Source organism: Eumetopias jubatus, unplaced genomic scaffold, assembly GCF_037043125.1.
Source record: "Eumetopias jubatus isolate StellerSeaLion01/CBP00866 unplaced genomic scaffold, mEumJub1_p1.0 scaffold_3, whole genome shotgun sequence".
NCBI classification, from domain to species: domain Eukaryota; kingdom Metazoa; phylum Chordata; class Mammalia; order Carnivora; family Otariidae; genus Eumetopias; species Eumetopias jubatus.
The window spans coordinates 124,001,288-124,019,505 of record NW_028274809.1 but is presented as its reverse complement, the minus strand read 5'-3'; the positions used below and the strand labels follow the sequence as shown (position 1 = coordinate 124,019,505).

At 46.1% G+C, this 18,218-nt stretch overlaps 1 protein-coding gene across 1 annotated transcript in view; it reads right to left on the bottom strand.

The window, feature by feature from the left end:
* B3GLCT (beta 3-glucosyltransferase) overlaps positions 1–18,218 on the bottom strand; it is a 136,112-nt gene that overhangs the window by 98,925 nt on the left and 18,969 nt on the right. The window contains exons 2-3 of the mRNA XM_028106794.2: positions 17,431–17,731; positions 3,320–3,369 (exon numbers count right to left, since the gene is read on the bottom strand). Of these exons, the coding sequence (XP_027962595.2) occupies positions 3,320–3,369; positions 17,431–17,731 (351 nt within the window). The remainder of the gene's footprint in view (positions 1–3,319; positions 3,370–17,430; positions 17,732–18,218) is intronic.

Below are 18,218 nucleotides of genomic sequence, written 5' to 3'. Positions count from 1 at the left end.
ATAAAAGAGGATAAACTTCATTGACAAATGGTGTGTGTGTTCTGACTGTTCCACTAACTGGCTGTTCTCCCTTCTCTCTCCCTCTTCTCTGGGCTCCCTATTCCGAGATACAACAATACTGAAATTAGGCCAGTTAGTAACCCTACAGTGGCCTCTAAGTGCTCAAATGAAAGGTCACGTGTCTCTCACTTTAAATCAAAAACTAAAAATGGTTAAGCTTAGCGTGGAAGGCATGTTGAAAGCCGAGATAGGCCCAAAGCTAGGCCTGTTGCACCAAACATCAGCCAAGCCGGGAATGTGAAGGAAAGGTTCTTGAGGGCCATTAAAAGTGCTACTCCGGTGAACATATGAATGATAACAAAGAGAAACAGCCTTATTGCTGAGGTGGAAAAAGTTCGAGTGGTCTGGAGAGGAGAGCAAACCAGCCCCAGCAATCCCTTAAGCCGAAGCCTAATCCAGAGCAAGGCTCTAGCTAGCTCTCTGTAATTCTGTGAGAGCTGAGCGAGGTGAGGAGGCTGCAGAAGGAAAGTCTGAAGCCGGCATAGGTTGGTTCACGAGGTTGAAGGAAAGAAGCCAGCTCCACAACAGAAAGCACAAGGTGAAGCAGCGAGGGCTGGTAGGAGAAGCTGCAGCAAGTTCTCCAGAAGGTCCATCTACAATAGCAATGCAGGTGGCTACACTCCACGACAGGCTTTCGGTGTAGATGGGACAGCCTTCTACTGGAAGAAGATGCCATAGAGGACTTTCACAGCTCCAGAGGAGAAGTCAGTACCCGGCTTCAAAGCTTCAAAGGATAAGCTGACTCTCTTGTTAGAGGCTAATGCAGCTGGTGACTTGAAGCTGATAACAATGCTAACTGACCATTCCAAAAATCCTAGGACTCTTAAGAATTAAGCTAAACTGAGTGCCTGGGTGATCAGTCAGTTAAGTGTCTGCCTTCAGCTCAGGTCATGATCCCAGGGTCCTGGGATCAAGTCCTGCATGGGGCTCCCTGCTCAGCGAGGAGCCTGCTTCTCCCTCTGCCCCTCCCCCTTCACTCATGCTCTCTAATAAATAAAATCTTTAAAAAAAAAAAGTGCACTGAGTAATATATGGAATTGTTGAATTGCTACATTGTACACCTGAAACAATATAACACTCTATATTAAATATACTGGAATTAAAATTCTTTAAAATAAAAGATAAATAAATAAAAAGAAACACATTTCATGAGGCTAATGATCTCATGGTGATTCTCTGATGGATCCGGGCAAAGAAAATTGAAAACCTTCTGGAAAGGATTCACCATTCTACACGCCATTAAGAACATTCATGATTCATGGGAAGAGGTCAAAATAAGAACGTTAACAGGAGTTTGAAGGAAGTTGATTCCAACCCTCGTGGATGACTCTGAGGGATTCAAGACTTCAGTAAAGGCAGTGACTAACTGCATTTGTGGTGGACATAGCAAGAGGACTAGAATTAGAAATGGAATTGGGGGTGGGGGGTGGGGGTGTGGGCAAAACAGATGAAGGGGAGAGAGAGGGACAGGCTTCCAGCTGTGGAATGAGTAAGTCACGGGATGAAAGGCACAGCACAAGGAGTACAGTCAATGGTGTTGGAACAGTGTTGTGTGGTGGCAGATGGGAGCTCCATTTGTGGGGAGCACAGCAGAATGTACAGACTTGTCTACTTACAAAGTTGTACACTTGAAACTAATGTAACATTGTGTGTCAACTCTACTTGAATTGAAAAATAAATAAATAAATGGAGCCTGAAGATGGATCCGTCTCATGATCAAACTTGAACGGATAAGGAGTTGCTTCTCATGGACGAGCCAAGGAAGTGGTTTCGCGAGATGGAATCGGCTGGTGAAGACACCGTGAAGACTGTTGAAATGACCACAAAGGATTTGGAATATGACATCAACTTAGCTGACAAAGCATCAGCAGGGTTTGAGAGGATTGACTCCGTTTTGGAAGAAGTTCTACTGTGGATGAAATGCTGTCAAACAGCATCACACGCTACAGAGGAATCGTTTTGTGAAAGGAAGAGTCAATCTATGGGGCAAAGTTTATTGTTGTCTTATTTTAAGAAATTGCCACAGCCACCTCAGCCTTCAGCAACCACCACCCTGATCAGTCAGCAGCCATCGAAAGCGAGGCAAGATCCTCCACCAGCAAAAAGATTAGGACTCGCTAAAAGCACAGGTGATGGTTAGCATAATTTTTTTTAGCAATAAAGTACTTTTTAATTCAGGTATATGTTTTAAACATAATGCTATTATACACTTAACAGACTACAGTACAGTGTAAACACAACTTTCATTATGCACTAAAAACCAAAAAAAAAAAAAAAATTCATTTGACTCGCTTTATTGCAGTATTCGCTTTCTTGTGGTATTCGCTTTATTGCAGTGGTCTGGAACCAAACCCACACTATCCCCAATGATCCCCAGGATCATTGAGAAGATCAAGTTAATGAAATGTCTGAAAATGTTTTATTAACCATAAAGGATCTTAAAACCAAAGGAAATCATTATTATTGTTCCTGCATAGGAAACCCACAGTACAGTTAGAACAAATAATACTCTGGTAACCAAAGAAACATCCTTTTAAAAAATGCTTTTACGCTAACTGTGGGATAAAAAAATAAAGTCAACTGAGCCTTAACTAATATGATAAAGACAATTCATAGTCTTAAAATATTGTTTCTCTTTAAAAAAAAATACTGTTTCTCTTTCTCATCTCCTAAATTCATCTAGTGCAAAGCCTAAATGGTAAACATGAGGCAAAGTTCTTGAATGAAATCAATAATGAAAAAAGCAGCAGCTCTGAGATTTGGGTAAGTGTTGTCCTGTCTCCATCAGTCCCCCAGGTCTCAGTTCCTGGGTCTGACTGTGCAAGAAGCCTGGCAGTCACCTTTGGGGACTCTCACATAGTGCCACCTTCAGGGAGAGGGATACTCAGGCTCTTGTGACCCCAGGGACATAGCATAAGACTCCTTTCTCAGACTGGAAAAATGAAGCCCAAGTTTAGATGTGGTCAGACTAGAGAAAACTACGGTATCCAAGCAAGACTTCTAAAATGTCTAACTCCGTTTCAAAATACTTTTTCTTAAAATAAAATTTGAAACCTATTTGGTCTGTTTTAACTATTAAAGGACTTTTTTTTAAAGCAGGCTTATCTGTAGGGATTAAAAAATCTATGGCTGACCAACATTTCATTAATTGATAATAAAAAATGGTAACTGTTGAAAGATGAAATCATTACAGCTCCCATTAAAGAAAATACAAATGAATCTCAGACAGGAAGAAGAGATTTGATCATGAGAAGAGTACCTTAGATTGCTTGACCTCTTTCTTTGTATCTTCAGAAACCAAAGCAAAAGCTGGAAAAAAGAAAACATTTTTCCATTAAAATTATCAATTAAGATTTATTCTCACATTCAACAGTTGTGCTTAAAATGAGAAAAAAAAAGGGGGTACTTTAATAACACATACTTTGCTCATTTTTAAAAGCAGCTGCATTGCTACAAACCAGCACTGCAGGCCACCTTCATCTCCGGACCTGAAATTATTCACCGCTGGGAAGCCAACGTGCTTAGGCTACCAAGCGAAAGAAATACTACACCAAAGAAATTAGAATCTGTATACCATTTGTGTCAATGGCTAGAAACTACAAAATAGATGCGTGCAAAATACACCCTCTTAGCAACCTCGATTCTGGTGCCTTCTAAAGAGAAGGGGAATTCCTGAGAATCTAGAGGGAAGCGGTACAAATTCCTACTCACACAATCGCTTCCAGAACCTGGCAGGCAACAGAGCTAAATCTGGGGCAAGCTTTCAGTCTCGGGGGCTGCCAGGTTAGAAGCGTGGTGCAGATAATGCTGCCGCACGCAGGGGAGACTTAACAGAGCCCACTAACACAACAGGGCCAGGAGAGTGAGGGGAATTAAAATCACTCCCTATTTAGAAGGACTGCATGTTTTGAGTTGGAGCCCATAAACAGATGATATCCCTACAGACACACCTAGGCTCCACATTCAAAATCATCAGCATCATCATAACAACATGCCAGTAACACTTTGAAAATACAAAGCAAAATAATAAACCCAACAGTCGGGAAGGTTAACCAGACAAAAAAATAATATACTTTATTTTGATAGTGCATTCTCCTGAGGAGCTAAGAGGAAAGCACCTCATAGAGTTTGCTTTCTCCAGCGAGCGTCCCCAGGAGAAATGGGCAATGGCATAGAGCAGTAACGTACGAAAAGTGTTGGACAACCACTTCCACAGAGCAGTAATGTAGCACGAAGGGTTTCAGCAGTAGGTCTCCCGGGCTAACGGAGGAGACCCTCCTGAAAAGCAGCAGACAACTTCCTCCATTCCGACCCCTCCAACCCCACCCCCACTCCCAGACATCGCTGCCTCAAATTCTCTCTCCATTAACATGTGCTCAAAGGAAATAATCAAAAGCATTCACGTGAAGATGCAAATGACTGACATCATTTAATCATTTCCATTTACAGGATGACATTTCAAAAGGCAGGGGGAAATTGAAACGTAAGCCAAATGAACCTCTATGTGTGGAATTTGTATAACAGCAGATGTTAAGAGAGGCCTCCCTGAGACCACCTTCTATAAATAATAATCCCCAACTCCACCCCTCCTTACCTTCCTCACTCTTTCTTTTTCTCCAGAGCACTTACTACCATAATACATACTTATATTTATTTGTTTATTGCTTGTCTTACATATTAGTTTATTGTAAGCTCCGTGAAGGCAGGAATGTGGTTTTATTAACTGCCTGCCCCATACCTAGAACACAGCCAGCACACAGAGGAAGGTCAATAAATACTTATCAAATCAATCAGTCAATCAATACAAGTCTTTACAATGGCGCTAGAATCCCATCACCTACGGACTGTCTACTCCTTACACTAGGTAGCATCCACCAAGCAAACTGAAGGAATTTAGTGTGTCCTCCCAACACCAATTTATTCTCAGTAGGACCTACTTTCTCATTTTACACAGACACACAGACACACAGACACACACACACACACACACACACACACGAAGGCAACCATGAAGCCCAAATCATTCATTAAATTCTAAGAAGAAAGGAGAGATTTAACCCCAAACACCATTTTAAATTCTGCTTCTGGGTATTTAATTCCTTGGCTTTGTCATATTTGATTTACCTCCAAACTAGCATGCACACTTAAAACCCTCAAGAAGATATCAAAAATAGAATTATTAATATCATATAGGGAAGTCACAACATGTTAATATCACTCAACACCACAGAATTCCAAGAAACAGAACATTCCAACAACTTGCAGGATGTAACAACTGTGGTCAATCTAAGACACGACTCTGAGTCCAAATCTGTCTCTGCCGACTCCATCAATTCTTAATTCCAAACACAGACAGTTAAAGCTCTCTGGGCTAGAATTCCCTCTTTTGTCAAGATAAAAAAAAAAAAAAAACCTTCTCAGTTTAACACGTTCAGTTACTCATCATCTAATAACCAGGATTTAGTTTTCCTCACTTTTTTTGCAGGCCAGATGGCTATGTAAAAGGAAGAGTATGTCAACACAAAAGCCCTTTAGAATGCAGACTCTATACTGAAGAAAATGCCTTTATTTGGTTATCAGTTCTTCAAGTTACTAACACATCACCTTTCATAAGTAATCACCTAATGTCATTTGATAATGTTTCACATAGGAATCACATGGAGGGATGACATTCCCAATAAGTCAAGGGACTTCCACAAATCCTCCTTGTCATAATTAAGACAGCATACCTCTATTCAGGCAACGCTTAACTGAAGTGAGAGTAAACTAGATTTTAGTTCCCTCCAAAACCACAAAGGCCTAGATTTAAAATATCCTTTAAAAAGAAAAAAAACAAAACAAAACAAAAACATACAAAACTGTCATTTGTCCCTATCACACTCTGCTGTGAAATTAAGAACTCCTTTTTCCCCATCATAGAAATAAAGTATACAATGTTTAAAGCAGTAACAAAGAAGTATGTGACTCCTGATCTTGGCGTCATGAATTCAAGTCTCAGCCTAAAGCTTACTTTTAAAAAAATAAATAAAGCACTAAGGTAAAAAATGCATCAGTTACTTTCAGGTATAAGAGCAAATCACATGGCAAGATAATCCTCATTAAATGAATATAAAAAAATACTAGTTGGTTTTATATTTATGTTTCCATAATCAAAATAAAACAAATCACTAAGGAACCAAATGCATTTTGAAGGCACAGAATATGCTATACCACTAATAAATCCAATCTTAAAATAATGAATCCTTTACAAAATTCTTACCCACAAAATCCAGGCTTTTACAGTTGGTACAAATGAAGGGGAAATGGTAAAATTAGAGGAGAAAGTGATAAAAATTAGCAGGTGAGGTAAGAAATTACCTGTCATACAGTGGGACTTTAACACTGCGTGCTGAGGGGTCGGGGGAAGGAGGAAAGGATCCCCCAACTCTGCCAAAGGGAGGGGCCACCTGGGGCTGGATGTTTGCTGTTTGGCTTCATACTAATTTCCAGATTCAGTGGGGAAAAAATATTCTTGAAAGCTTGGCCTTAATGTGCAGTTGGAGAACTATTCCAAGGTAAATCATGCTCTTATATGCCAAACTGCTGTTTAAAAGTAATTTTCCCTTTTCTATTTTCAACATGAATTCCTGTGAATTGCTACAGGGAACTATATTTAAAGTGCAAATCAGGACGGGCAATAGAAATAAGACCTTTCTGAGATAACTTTAAATAATTCAAGCCAACTAATGTGTTATAGCACACCTCTTCTAAGAGATAAATCAAGATTTTACAACTAACCTGGGACAAAGATTTATAGGCCAGCCTAAGCCCTAGAGTGCCAGAAACCTGGAGAGGAATTAATTGCAAGGCATTTAAGCAACACTAATCAACCATCGTTGATTATCCTATCCCATCCTATCATTTCTTGTTCCTGGGAGGGAGCAAGGCAGCCCAGGCCCACGCAGGAAAGACGATTGCCCCTCCTAACTCCTCGCGCCCATTTGTTCCTCTTCCCTGGTTTGTCCTCCCAGACTCTCCCAGGAACACCGATCATAGAAACCAGATTAAACAAACAAAAAAAAAAACCACTGAGACACTAAATAACCCCACTCAGAGGGGCGCTGCCGGGATTAACTGAGATAAGGTACACAGTGTTTAGTGTGGAGCTCGGCATAGTCAAGGCTCAGGAGCTGCCTCCATAATGCCGCTGGTGGGGCAATGATCGCGGTCAGTCTGGGCAGTGTCTAGCTGGTCGTGGGCCCTACCCGGGAACTCCATGTCCCTGGCTCTGCCATCCAGGACAAAGCTTGCAGTTGGGGCCCCTGCGTGGCTCAGGGTCTCACACGGGCTCTGCCCCACTTTCTCTTCTGACATACTGTGGGAGGGAGCCTGTGGGCCTTCACTTTCTTTCCTGTGACCTACTTACAAAACGTTTCACCCAGCACAGCCTCCCCTCCCCCCCCGCGTGGCTCCAGCTCCCTGGAGCTTTCCAGGTTGAAATCAAAGTCCTGGAGGCCTTAAGCTCCAGGATGTGCAGCCCACAGCTGATTTACTTAATTCCAATTACCTGCTTTGAAGATAATCCGTGCCCGCAGAGCGACCAGAAACCAATGCACCCCCACCCAGCAGCAGGGGGCAGAGCCTGCCTTTCCTTCCTCCTCTTCAGACAAATCTATTGTTCCCTGGGTCTGTGCACAAACTGGGTAGCAGCTCCATCCACCCACCTTGAGGCACCCCTCCCAACCTGAGGATGGAGGGCCCCTGGCACTCCACATGGGCAGAGGACAGAACCAGCACAGGCATGGGGCCAAAGATCAACTGGTTTCACATGTATGTTTCTAGAATAGGGCCTGGCACATGCTAAGTGCTTTGAGCCTTAGCAGTTACTGTCATTATTAGTTTATATTTTCATTTGTGCAACAGAAAATCAGAGAGGGGCTGTGTGCACCGGTACCACCCGTCCTGCTAGGGGCTGGGGAAGATGAGCAAGCAGCTGCCCAAGGCGCTGACGTGAGACACAAGCTCTTCGGTCAACAACCAAGGGCACAAGTGCCCACTCCACTGGCCGTCCCTCTAATGGGAGTCCCTAAAGGAGCACCTGGGGTAGAGACAGGGGCCATCTCACCCAAGGTCGGGCAGCGGAGGGAAGGGGAGGCTTCCAGAAAGCACTGCTTAGACCAAGCTCAACATAGTGCTTGAGCAAGTAAATTCCAGGCAGCAGAGACTTCAAGTTACAAGAGCAAGGAGGACTGGAAACGGGTTTCTGCATCAAAACTTGGTGAATAGTCCAGTGTACCCAGAACAGACACCTGAGGGGAGGGACTAGGGCATGCACACGTGGGGGGAGGGGAGAGACTGGGGCATGCGCACCTGGGGGGGAAGGGAGAGACTGGGGCATGCGCACCTGGGGGAGGGGAGAGACTGGGGCATGCGCACCTGGGGGAAGGGAGGGCCTGGGGCATGCGCACCTGGGGGAGGGGAGAGACTGGGGCTTGCGCACCTGGGGGAAGGGAGAGCCTGGGGCATGCGCACCTGGGGGAGGGGAAGAGACCGGGGCATGGGCACCTGGGGGGGGGGGAGTGTCTGGGGCATGCACACCTGTGGGGAGGGGAGAGACTGAGGCTAGAGGTGGAACTGGAGACAGCAGGGGCCATGTCATAAAAGGGGCCAGTGTTAGGGAGTCTGCTTTTATTGTAAGGGCCATGAAAAGCTTCTATGAAAGCAAGTGCCATGTTTTAAATGTATGCCTTGGACAGGTTTCTAGAGTAGTGTTGGGTGGGACTGTGGGAGGGCAAAAAAAAAAAAGTCACAAACAGGCCAGCTAGGAAGCTAATGGAGCCAGGTAATGAGAGAGAAGGGACAGAATTCAGATGATGCAGTGCCTGGGCAGTGGGTGGTGAGCAAAACAGGTGTGGGGGATATTAAAGCAGCATTATCTACAGGCTAGGAGTCAGATGCTACCAGGAGATGGGACCGGGAAGGGAGAGTCCAGAGGGGTTGTTGAGTGAGAAAGGAATGTAGGGGAGTCCGGGTTTCAGAGGGAGTGGCTGGGCACACTGCGGTGCCCTTCACAAGCCAGAGACTAAAGCCGGGGGGAAGCAGATGCATGGAAAAACTCAGTTTGGTCCCCAACATCCTGAGGTGCTGAGGCTATTCAAGCGGATACATCCAGCAGCAGCGTGTACCCAGGGGTGGAGCTGGGCGCAGGGGTCAGGAGGAGAGGCACCGACAGTGGCCCCACAGTCCAATGGAACCAAAGCCACAAGACTGGATGGGAAGACAGGAGCAAGGAAGCTCCCACATTTCAGGGACAAAACTGTAAAGATGACAGAAAGGAATGGCCAGGCAGAGAGGAGAAGCTAGAGAGAAGGCAGTAGTATAAGGAGTTTATAAAGTGTTCTTTTAAAGCATTCTCTCCTTAAAGCTTCAAAGGGCAATGAAAAGAGGCTGCAGCACAGGAAACCTGGCCTCCAGGCCCTGCTCCACTAGGAGGACTAGCACAGCATGCTGGCCGGATGCACAGAATCTAGACTCCCGCCTCGTGGCATCACATATCTGCCACTTAGTAGCTAAGCAACATTGGGCCAGTGACTTGGGCTCTCAGAGCCTCTGCCTCCATCCCTGTAAAAGGGGGGAAACTCAACACGAATGAGCTAAGTTGGTGCATGTACAGGATTAGGACAGTACCTGGCCTATGGGAAGAGCTATGGAGCCTTTTGTTCAGGTGCCAAAGAGCAAACTCAGGAAGAGAGATGCTGCACTGGGGAGGAAGACAGCACAATTCCGCAAGTAGACGGCTGGACAACATTTAGGGTCCGGGAACCGCTGTGCCCCATTCCGTGGGTTCTGCACCACTTACAAGGTGATCAGCTGGTTGAGGGAAGGGATGGAGGTTGCGGGGGCAGGAGGGCTGGCCTCCCCTCAAGTGTGGCAATGAGCACACCGACACAATAGTCCTCTTTTGAGCCACTCACTACCTACCCCTGTTTGATCTTACTCCATCTGAAACACCTCTTCTGTTTTATTAAAAAGTCAATGGGAAAATGGAGTTTGGAATACAAATTTTTCTTCCCTTGAGAACAAAGTTGGCCAGGACCAATATAGTCTCTGTGCCAGAGGGTGAACTTACTTATAGAAAGGACAGTAAATAGAAAGAAATAGGAATTAACTCTATTATTTTAGAAATAAAAAGATCATTTGCTTCTTGAATTCCTATCTCACTTAAACAAATAATAGGAAAGCCCATATGCCAACTGAAACAAGAGTTTCAGGGGAGAGATTCAAAACACCACCCTCATGAGCATGTTTCATAGGCTGAGTCATGGGAAAGGGGCAGAAGAAACCCTGGTCACACAACCCACTCCAGAACAAACTCAACCACAAAACAATCAGCCCTTCGTATAACCCCTTCACGTGGCAAGAGTAGTACTGAACCGTTCACTGTCAAGCTAACTTACACAATCTCTGCTTAAATTGGGGGTATCTTACTTCTGCAATACAAAAAGTGGCTTTAGAAGCCCCCCCGCCCCCCCATCAGCAAACTAAATCCACAGTAGCCACAGGCTGAAATGTTCTAACACCGTTAGGAACTTGTCAACTGTCCAAACACCTTTGCTCTAACAACCCACTCAGAAAATGGTTTCTGAGGCTCATGCTCTCCTCCAGCCCCTCCAGGAGCATTTGAAAACCCGCCTGTTTCCAAAAGATGCTGGAACTAGAGAAAGACCTCTTCATTTGAATTCTGGGGTTTCTGGTTCCTTTCCCAAGGAGATGAAATATCTGAGCAGGACGCATCAGGCCTCAAGTCCATGCTTTGCTGTCTCTGAAACAGCTCCTTATTTCTTTTTAAAGACAAAGCAACCAGCAATCATCTTTACATTCTACAGATACGAAAGAAAATCAGCTGGCAAGAGTTCCAGTTTCTACCTGGGCCTAGGCAGCGTTCCTGCACCTGCCAGCACATACGAACCACCTGGGGCCTTCTAAAAATGCAAATCCATAGGCTTCATCTCAGATCTTTTGAGTCAGAAAAATCTGAAGCTGGGACCCCATAATCTGCCTCTTAACAAAGGGGCTCGTAACAAAGGGAACTGACACTGAGGTGATTCTCCTGTGTGCTGAAGTCCGACACATTGGGATACATAGCTAAATAGACTCTCAAGGGAACGGAATGGGACTATTTTTCCAACAGGGCTTGGCCATTTACCTTCCTTTACTTTGTTCACCTCATAAACGAAGAACAAACTCCAGTATATCCACCTTCAAGGATCTGGAGAAGATAAATTCAGTGTGATGTGTAAAGAGCCTTGAGCTTCTTATGGCAAGTAATAATGTAAACTAAAACAAATCACCTTTTCAGACCATAAAATATTCTTTTAGGAGTGAAAATAAGTCATATCCCTAGGAGAAAATGGCATTGCTATAATTGAGATACATTCAAATCTTATTTGATGATACCTTTACTCATTTTTTGGTATAAACCTATAGCTTTACATCATACAAAGATTATTTTCTGTCCCAGCTTCTACCAAATCTTGGGTACCCATACATTTTGAATTGGATTTATTGGACTTATTTTGCCAGTTAAGACTCTCTCCTCTTAAAAAAAAAAAAAAAAATCTAGGGGCACCTGGGTGGCTCAGTCGGTAAGTGTCTGCTTTCGGCTCAGGTCATCGGGCTCCCTGCTCCCCAGGAAGCCTGCTTCTACCCTCTCCCACTCCCCCTGCTTATGTTCCCTCTCTCGCTGTGTCTCTATCAAATAAATAAAATCTTTAAAAAAATAAAAATTAAAAAAAACCTACTCAAATTGCCCCCAAATCTCTCTGCAGCCGATCTCTCCTCTGAGCTCCAGACCCACAAATCTAACTGCCCACCTGACACGTACCTGAACATCTCACATCCCCCCAAACTCAATTTGTCCAAATTGAACTCCTCATCCTCACCTCCAAAATTAAAAATAAATTTTAAGAAAAATGTCCGGGTACTTTATGCCACAGAAATGGTTAAAAGAAATTTTATATTTAACTACAATTTAAAAAAAAAAAAAAAAGTTTAAATCTGGTCCTTCTCCATTAGCTCCTGTTATCAGAAAACAGCCCCGGTACCCACCCACAGCTCATGACAGAAACCTGATTCATCCTTGACCCTCTCCTTCCTCTCAGCCCACTGTTCCCATCAACTGCGGTGTCTCAGAGATTCTTCATCATCTCTCACGTAGTTGATTCTGGCAGCCTCCTCACTGGCCGCCTCTGATCCCTGCTCTACAGGACAACCAGGGCAAGTTAAATCATGTCACTCTCCTATTGCAACCCCTCAGCCACTTTCCGCTGCTCTAAGGACAAAGTCCAAACTCCTTACCCTCCTCTGCCAGACCCTGCATTGTCCAACCCCTACTGAACCTCCCAGCTCCTCGCTGAATCTCTCCAGTCCTGTCCTTTCTGCATTGCGTTCCTCCAGCACCAACCAAGCTCTTTCCCCTGCTGGGTGCATCCCCTTCCTCCACTTAACTGATCTCTGCTTCCCCTTCAGGTCTGAGTGCCGAGGTCTCCTCCTCCAAGAAGCCTTCCATGAGCCCCTATTCCAAGGTTTCTCAACCCGGCACCCAGTGGTCATCAACACTAGACCAGATCCTGGATTCTTTGGAGGGGGAGGTTGTCCTGTACATGGTAGGATGTTCCTCAGCACCCCTGGCTCAAGACACCAGTAGCACTCCCCGCCACATCATCCCTGTGACAACCAAGAAGTCTCTAGCCATTGATAAATGTTCACCGAGGGGCAAGATCGCCCCCTGTTGAGAACCACTACTCCGGACTCCATCTCCCTGCCACGTGTCCTCACAGGGCCCAGAACACCCCCACCCCAGCCACGCCCCCCCCGCCCCCGCACCCCACAGCATTGAGCACAGTGCGATTTGTTTCTGTGTAGTGTTTAATGTCACCTTCCCCTCAAGACTGCATGCTCCACCAGGGGAAAGCCAAACTCGATCTGTCTTCCTCCTGCAATATCCCCAGTGCCTGACACATGTAGATACTCAACACTTTCTGAATAAATGAAAAAAATTCCAAGTACAGTTCTTTCTTTTAATACTATTTTTGAACTGTTAACATTTTCTAGGAGTGCAAATCAGCGCCTACACTGAATTGGGTTTCTCTGGGGAGTGGCTTAGTGAACAGAGCTTTGAAACATGGAATTAAGGGAGACTCTCAATCAATAATAGACCTGATGAAACCCCGACACTCACTAGAATTTTTCCTTTGTGTTGGGAAAGATAGAATTAACACTCCTATATACTATTCTTAAGCAAGAATCTGGCAACACCGAAGATGGATTGCCCATAATGCTACAAAGAGGCAAAACATAGTAACATTTGTGAATCCCCCATAAATAATCCCTTTGTGCCTAGCATAATTTCTAGGCACAAAGGGATTTATGATTTATGTTTCTAATGAAAAGCAAAAAAAAAAAAAAAAAAAAAAACCTGGCCTTTAGTGGTCCAAATGAGGTCAGTTATCAGGATTTGCTCAAGTACTGGGCCCACAATGTTTGCCTCAGAACAAGTTAACAAAAGAGTCAGGATAGCTCCTCCCTACCCCCCACCCCACCCCGCCACCCCATCTGAAACAGATGCTCTTCCCCCCATCCCCTTATATGCTCCCTGATAAAGAGCTTGACTGTTGGCTATAGGCAAACTCCTTTGGGTCAAGTCCATAACCAAGAGGACCACGCCAACTTGGGAAACCCAGACTACCTGGACAAGAACCCATCCAGATAGGTAAAATCTCTATCAGTCATATCTGCTTAAGAAATAAAAGGAGGGTTTAAAAATTAAAAATTAAACACACACACACACACACACACACACACACACACACACACACAAAATAACCTGGGATCACTTCTGACTCTTGGTATCCTAAAATGTCTAACTCACTGCAATGAAAAGAATCTGAGCGAGAACTGGACCAGAATGAAAAATCAACCCTAATTTTGGCAGACGCTAACAAATTCAATCCTAACACATACAGAGTAGAAACAGGGATAAGAAAGATAAAAGTTAGTATCTTACTATTTTACCACTGGTTCAAATGAGCTTCTTCACAGATGTGTCAATTAGGATTAGGTTGGCTACTGCCTGTAACAGAAAACTCAAACAATTGAGGCTTAAACAAGACAGGTTTATTTTTAATCTCCTGCAATACAAGTCTGGAAATAAGTGACCCAGGGCTGCCGTGGTGCTCCCCATCCACCCGGCACCCAGGTGGTGCTATCCTTTCTGCCCTACCATCCTTACTACTGGCTTGTCTTCAAGGTCACCTCATGGTCACAAGATAACTACCATGGCTCCAGCCATCAGATTTACACACAATGGGAAGGAAGATGAAACAAAGACAAGCAAACAAACAACAACAACAACGCATGCATCCCAGCTAGATCAGCTACCTTTAACAAGCTTCACCAAGAGACCCACACGAAAATCTCTACAGATAACTCAGTGGCTGCCCCTGCTTCCAAGGGCCACTGAGAAACTTTTTCTCGCTGGACACACTGCCTCTGCCACCACCATGACATTCCTCCATCCTTCCCTTCGCCCCCTATATTATTAGTCAGCTAGGGCTGTCTTAACAACAACCATAGACTGGAAACAGAAATTTATTCCTCACAGCTCTGGAAACTAGAAGTCCAAGATCAAGGTGCTAACAGGGTTGGTTTCTGCTGAGACTTCTTTCCTTGGCTTGCAGGTAGAAAAGTCTTCTGTGTCCTCACATGACCTTTTCTCTGAGTGCAACCCTGGTGTCTCTTCCTCTTCAGAGAAGGATAAGGACATGGTCCTGCTGGATTAGGGCCCCACCCTTATGACCTCATTTACTCCTCATTATCTCCTTGGAGGTCCTATCTCCAAATACAGTCACCCAACATTCCTGATTAAGAGGTTTTTTTAGTCAGGAAAAGAAGGAACTATGGGTTATTGAGTAGGCAGATAGCAGTCTCTGCCACAACAGAATCAGTATGTTAAAACTGTAAGAAATGGCAAAGTTCTGGTATTTTATCTAGTTTATGCCTCCTGTTTTATATGAGAAAACTGAGCTCAAACCCACTAGGAGCCACACAGTGGCTGACGTAGAGGTGTGAATAAATCTGATTCTAGAACTGGCACTGGACTTTAGAACTGAAGTTGCAGTGAATTTGGTCTGTATAATCATATGGGTTTAAAATAAATTTTCTATATTGCCTTTTCTCTAAAAACTCAAGTGAATATGCTACAGTTTGTGGGAAAACTAAACTATATATATACCCAGGCCAAACTTATAAGGGAATATTTAGAGTATTTTTAAGCAATCAGGATTGTTCACATGCCTCAGAATTCCTATCATAAGCTCTGTTTTAGCAAGATTCCAAGATACTTGGTTTCGAGATCTATAGAGTGGGTACCACATCTTTCTGCATCTTGGTGCTCCCCCAACACCACCAAAGCAGAGCTCAATAAACTGAGCTCATGATTTATTTCAGAAACCTCAAAGAATACAGCTTCTCGTCTGTACCAACCCATGAAAGCCAGTTCACAAAGCCAAATGTCTCACAGGGACCTTTTAATAGGTTTTATGTCTTATTTACTGTGCTTATCTGACAACTTCACAATGTTAATAGACATCTCTAAAACTGTGTTGACATTTTGGTTCATTCTGACTGTCCTTCAACGTACTATCAAGTTTGGGCAGTACAGATATTCTCTTAAGTGCAGTAAAAAATAGATATGCACAGCAATACAAATGGGTATTTCAGCCCATACGTTGAATATATTATGTACAAATATTATATCCCCAGTACACCATTATAAAGTGCAGCGCTATAAATAGAATGCCAATTTCAGCTAGCACCCACCCCATTTGGTTAGGTGCAAAACTTCCAGGCAGCAAGCCAACTATTGCAGCCAAGATCACCTAGTCAATTTCCCACCCCTCCAACCTCCCCTTCTCCCTGGGCGGCCCCCCTCCCAGGGATGCATTCTTTCTTCCACTAAAGTAGATCTCCTCCAAGTTCAGTTGCCCCCCACCTCAATTAGAGCTTTCTGTGCCTAAGGTGCCCGAACATTTTTAATTACATTGTTGCTTACTTAATCATGCGTGTGAACAATTAATTAACAATTAATCTCACTCTATTTCCCACACTTACTGAGCACCTATAGAAAAGCGAGGGATACGCAAATAACGTCCTTATTCGGAGAGTTTAAATCCAAATAAAACCGAGCTGTACAGGTTCCGGTGGGCTCCCAAAAAGCAGTGTGCTATAACGCTACGTCTCTTCCTAAATTGCACCATTCTGCCATTTCTAAAAATCTGAAATTACTGCCTTCTAAAAGACTGGAAACACAAAAGTCCAGGTTAGAGGACAATAACCCCGAGAACACTGAAAAGGGAGTGATTTTTTTCCCCCCAAGCTTTCAAATTTGAACAAATCTCACCATAAATGTCAATTAGAACGATTTTTTTTTTTTTTAACTTTGCCACATCATTTTACGATAAAGGGGAGAAAATGCTCTTTTGAGGAGAACGGAAGAAAAGGGGTTGGGGCATTATGGCTGTAGAAGACCCGAGAAGCATTGTTTCTAGAAGTGTTCTCTAATTTTCCCCCATAAAGACCCAAGATTGGGGAATGTCTCCACCGCCTCCCCCACGCCACCACCGCACACACTGAGGGCCCAGCCGGGCACCCCGATCCTCCCTTCCCGGCCGAGGAATCTGTAGAAGTGCCAAGTTGGCATCTCAGCCCTGGAGGCCCGGGCACGGCCGGAAGACCCCGCAGAGAACCCCTGCAGTGGCGGTGCCGTCCCTCGCCGCCCCCCACCCCTTCTGCCCGGCGCGGAGGTGCGGGGCGAGCGGGCGGTCCCGGCCGCACGGCCCGCCCGCCTCCAGCCTGTGGCGCCCGCGCCGGGCGTGTGGGGCGCGCGGGGCAGGCGGGACGCGGGCGGAAGGCAGGGGGGCGGGACCGCGGCCGCCGCTTCCCTGCTCTCAAAGTTTCTTGCAGTTGCACATTCACTCAGCGCTTCCTGTGGGGGTGAGCGCCTCGCCCTCCCGGCTCGGCCGGCCGCCAGCTCCCGGCGGAAGGAGGCGGGCAGACGCGAGTGGGGCCGGGGCGGCGGCGGGACCCAGCGAGCCGAAAGGGGCCGGGCGCGGCGCGCCCCAGGGTCCCGGAGAGCCGGGTCCCCACCCGGACGCCGCGAGAGGGCGCTGCCGCCGGCGCGGCGGGGACGGGACGACGGGACACGGGCGCCCGCGGGGCAGGGCAGGGCTGGGCCGCCCGGCACCTCCTTCCGCGCGCGGACGCGGGACGCGGGCGGCAGCGCCCGGGAAGCCCACGCCTCTCCCGTGCGCACCCGGGCCGCCCGCTACTTACCCAGGGAGCAGGTGAGGAGCGAGAGCAGTGCCGGGAACGCGAGGCGGCGGTCGCGGCGAGCGGGCGGCAGCATCCCGGCGGCGGGAGCTGCGCGCCCTACTGGGGCGCGGGGACGGGAGACGCGCGGGGAGCAGAGCTGCGCCGCTGCCGCCCCTGCCGCCGCGGCTGACCCTTCTCCGCCGGCTCCCCTCCTCCCTCCTCGGGCTTCGCCGCGCCGGCTCCGGCCGCGCCCTCTGGCGGCCGACTTCGGGAGCGCCCTCGTGCCGGCTCTCGGGCCGTTGGTTGTGGCTCGCGGCTGTTCCTGGGGTTCCGCCGCCCGTTGAGGGTAGAGGAGGCTGCACCTCCGATGGGACAGCGACCCACTTCCAGGCTTGTGGCCTCGGCTCCCTCAGGCCATTAGTCTCCAGTCCTTTTTTTCCTTCTCCTTACCTAGGCCCCCTCTTCTACTTTCCTGTCCTCCCACCTTACTCCACCTCCCTTTCCTGGATTTCCTGGAGTGGATCAGTAGGTCTGCTTCTTACTCCACCTCCCTTTCCTGGATCTCCTGGAGTAGATCAGGTTTACCTTCTTACTCCCAAAGTGAAGGTCTGGTGGGCGGGGAGGGGAGGAGACTGGAAGCAGAGTCACTCTTCCTCCCTACTAATGTACCATCTGCTATTAAAAAAAAAATCATTCAGCTCTTAATATTGTTGGCACCCGTGTACTACGTTGATGAAGGTGTTTTTAATCAGCTCAACTAATTTACTTAATATCTTCTTTTTTTAATGGGATTTGGCCAATAGCTTAGG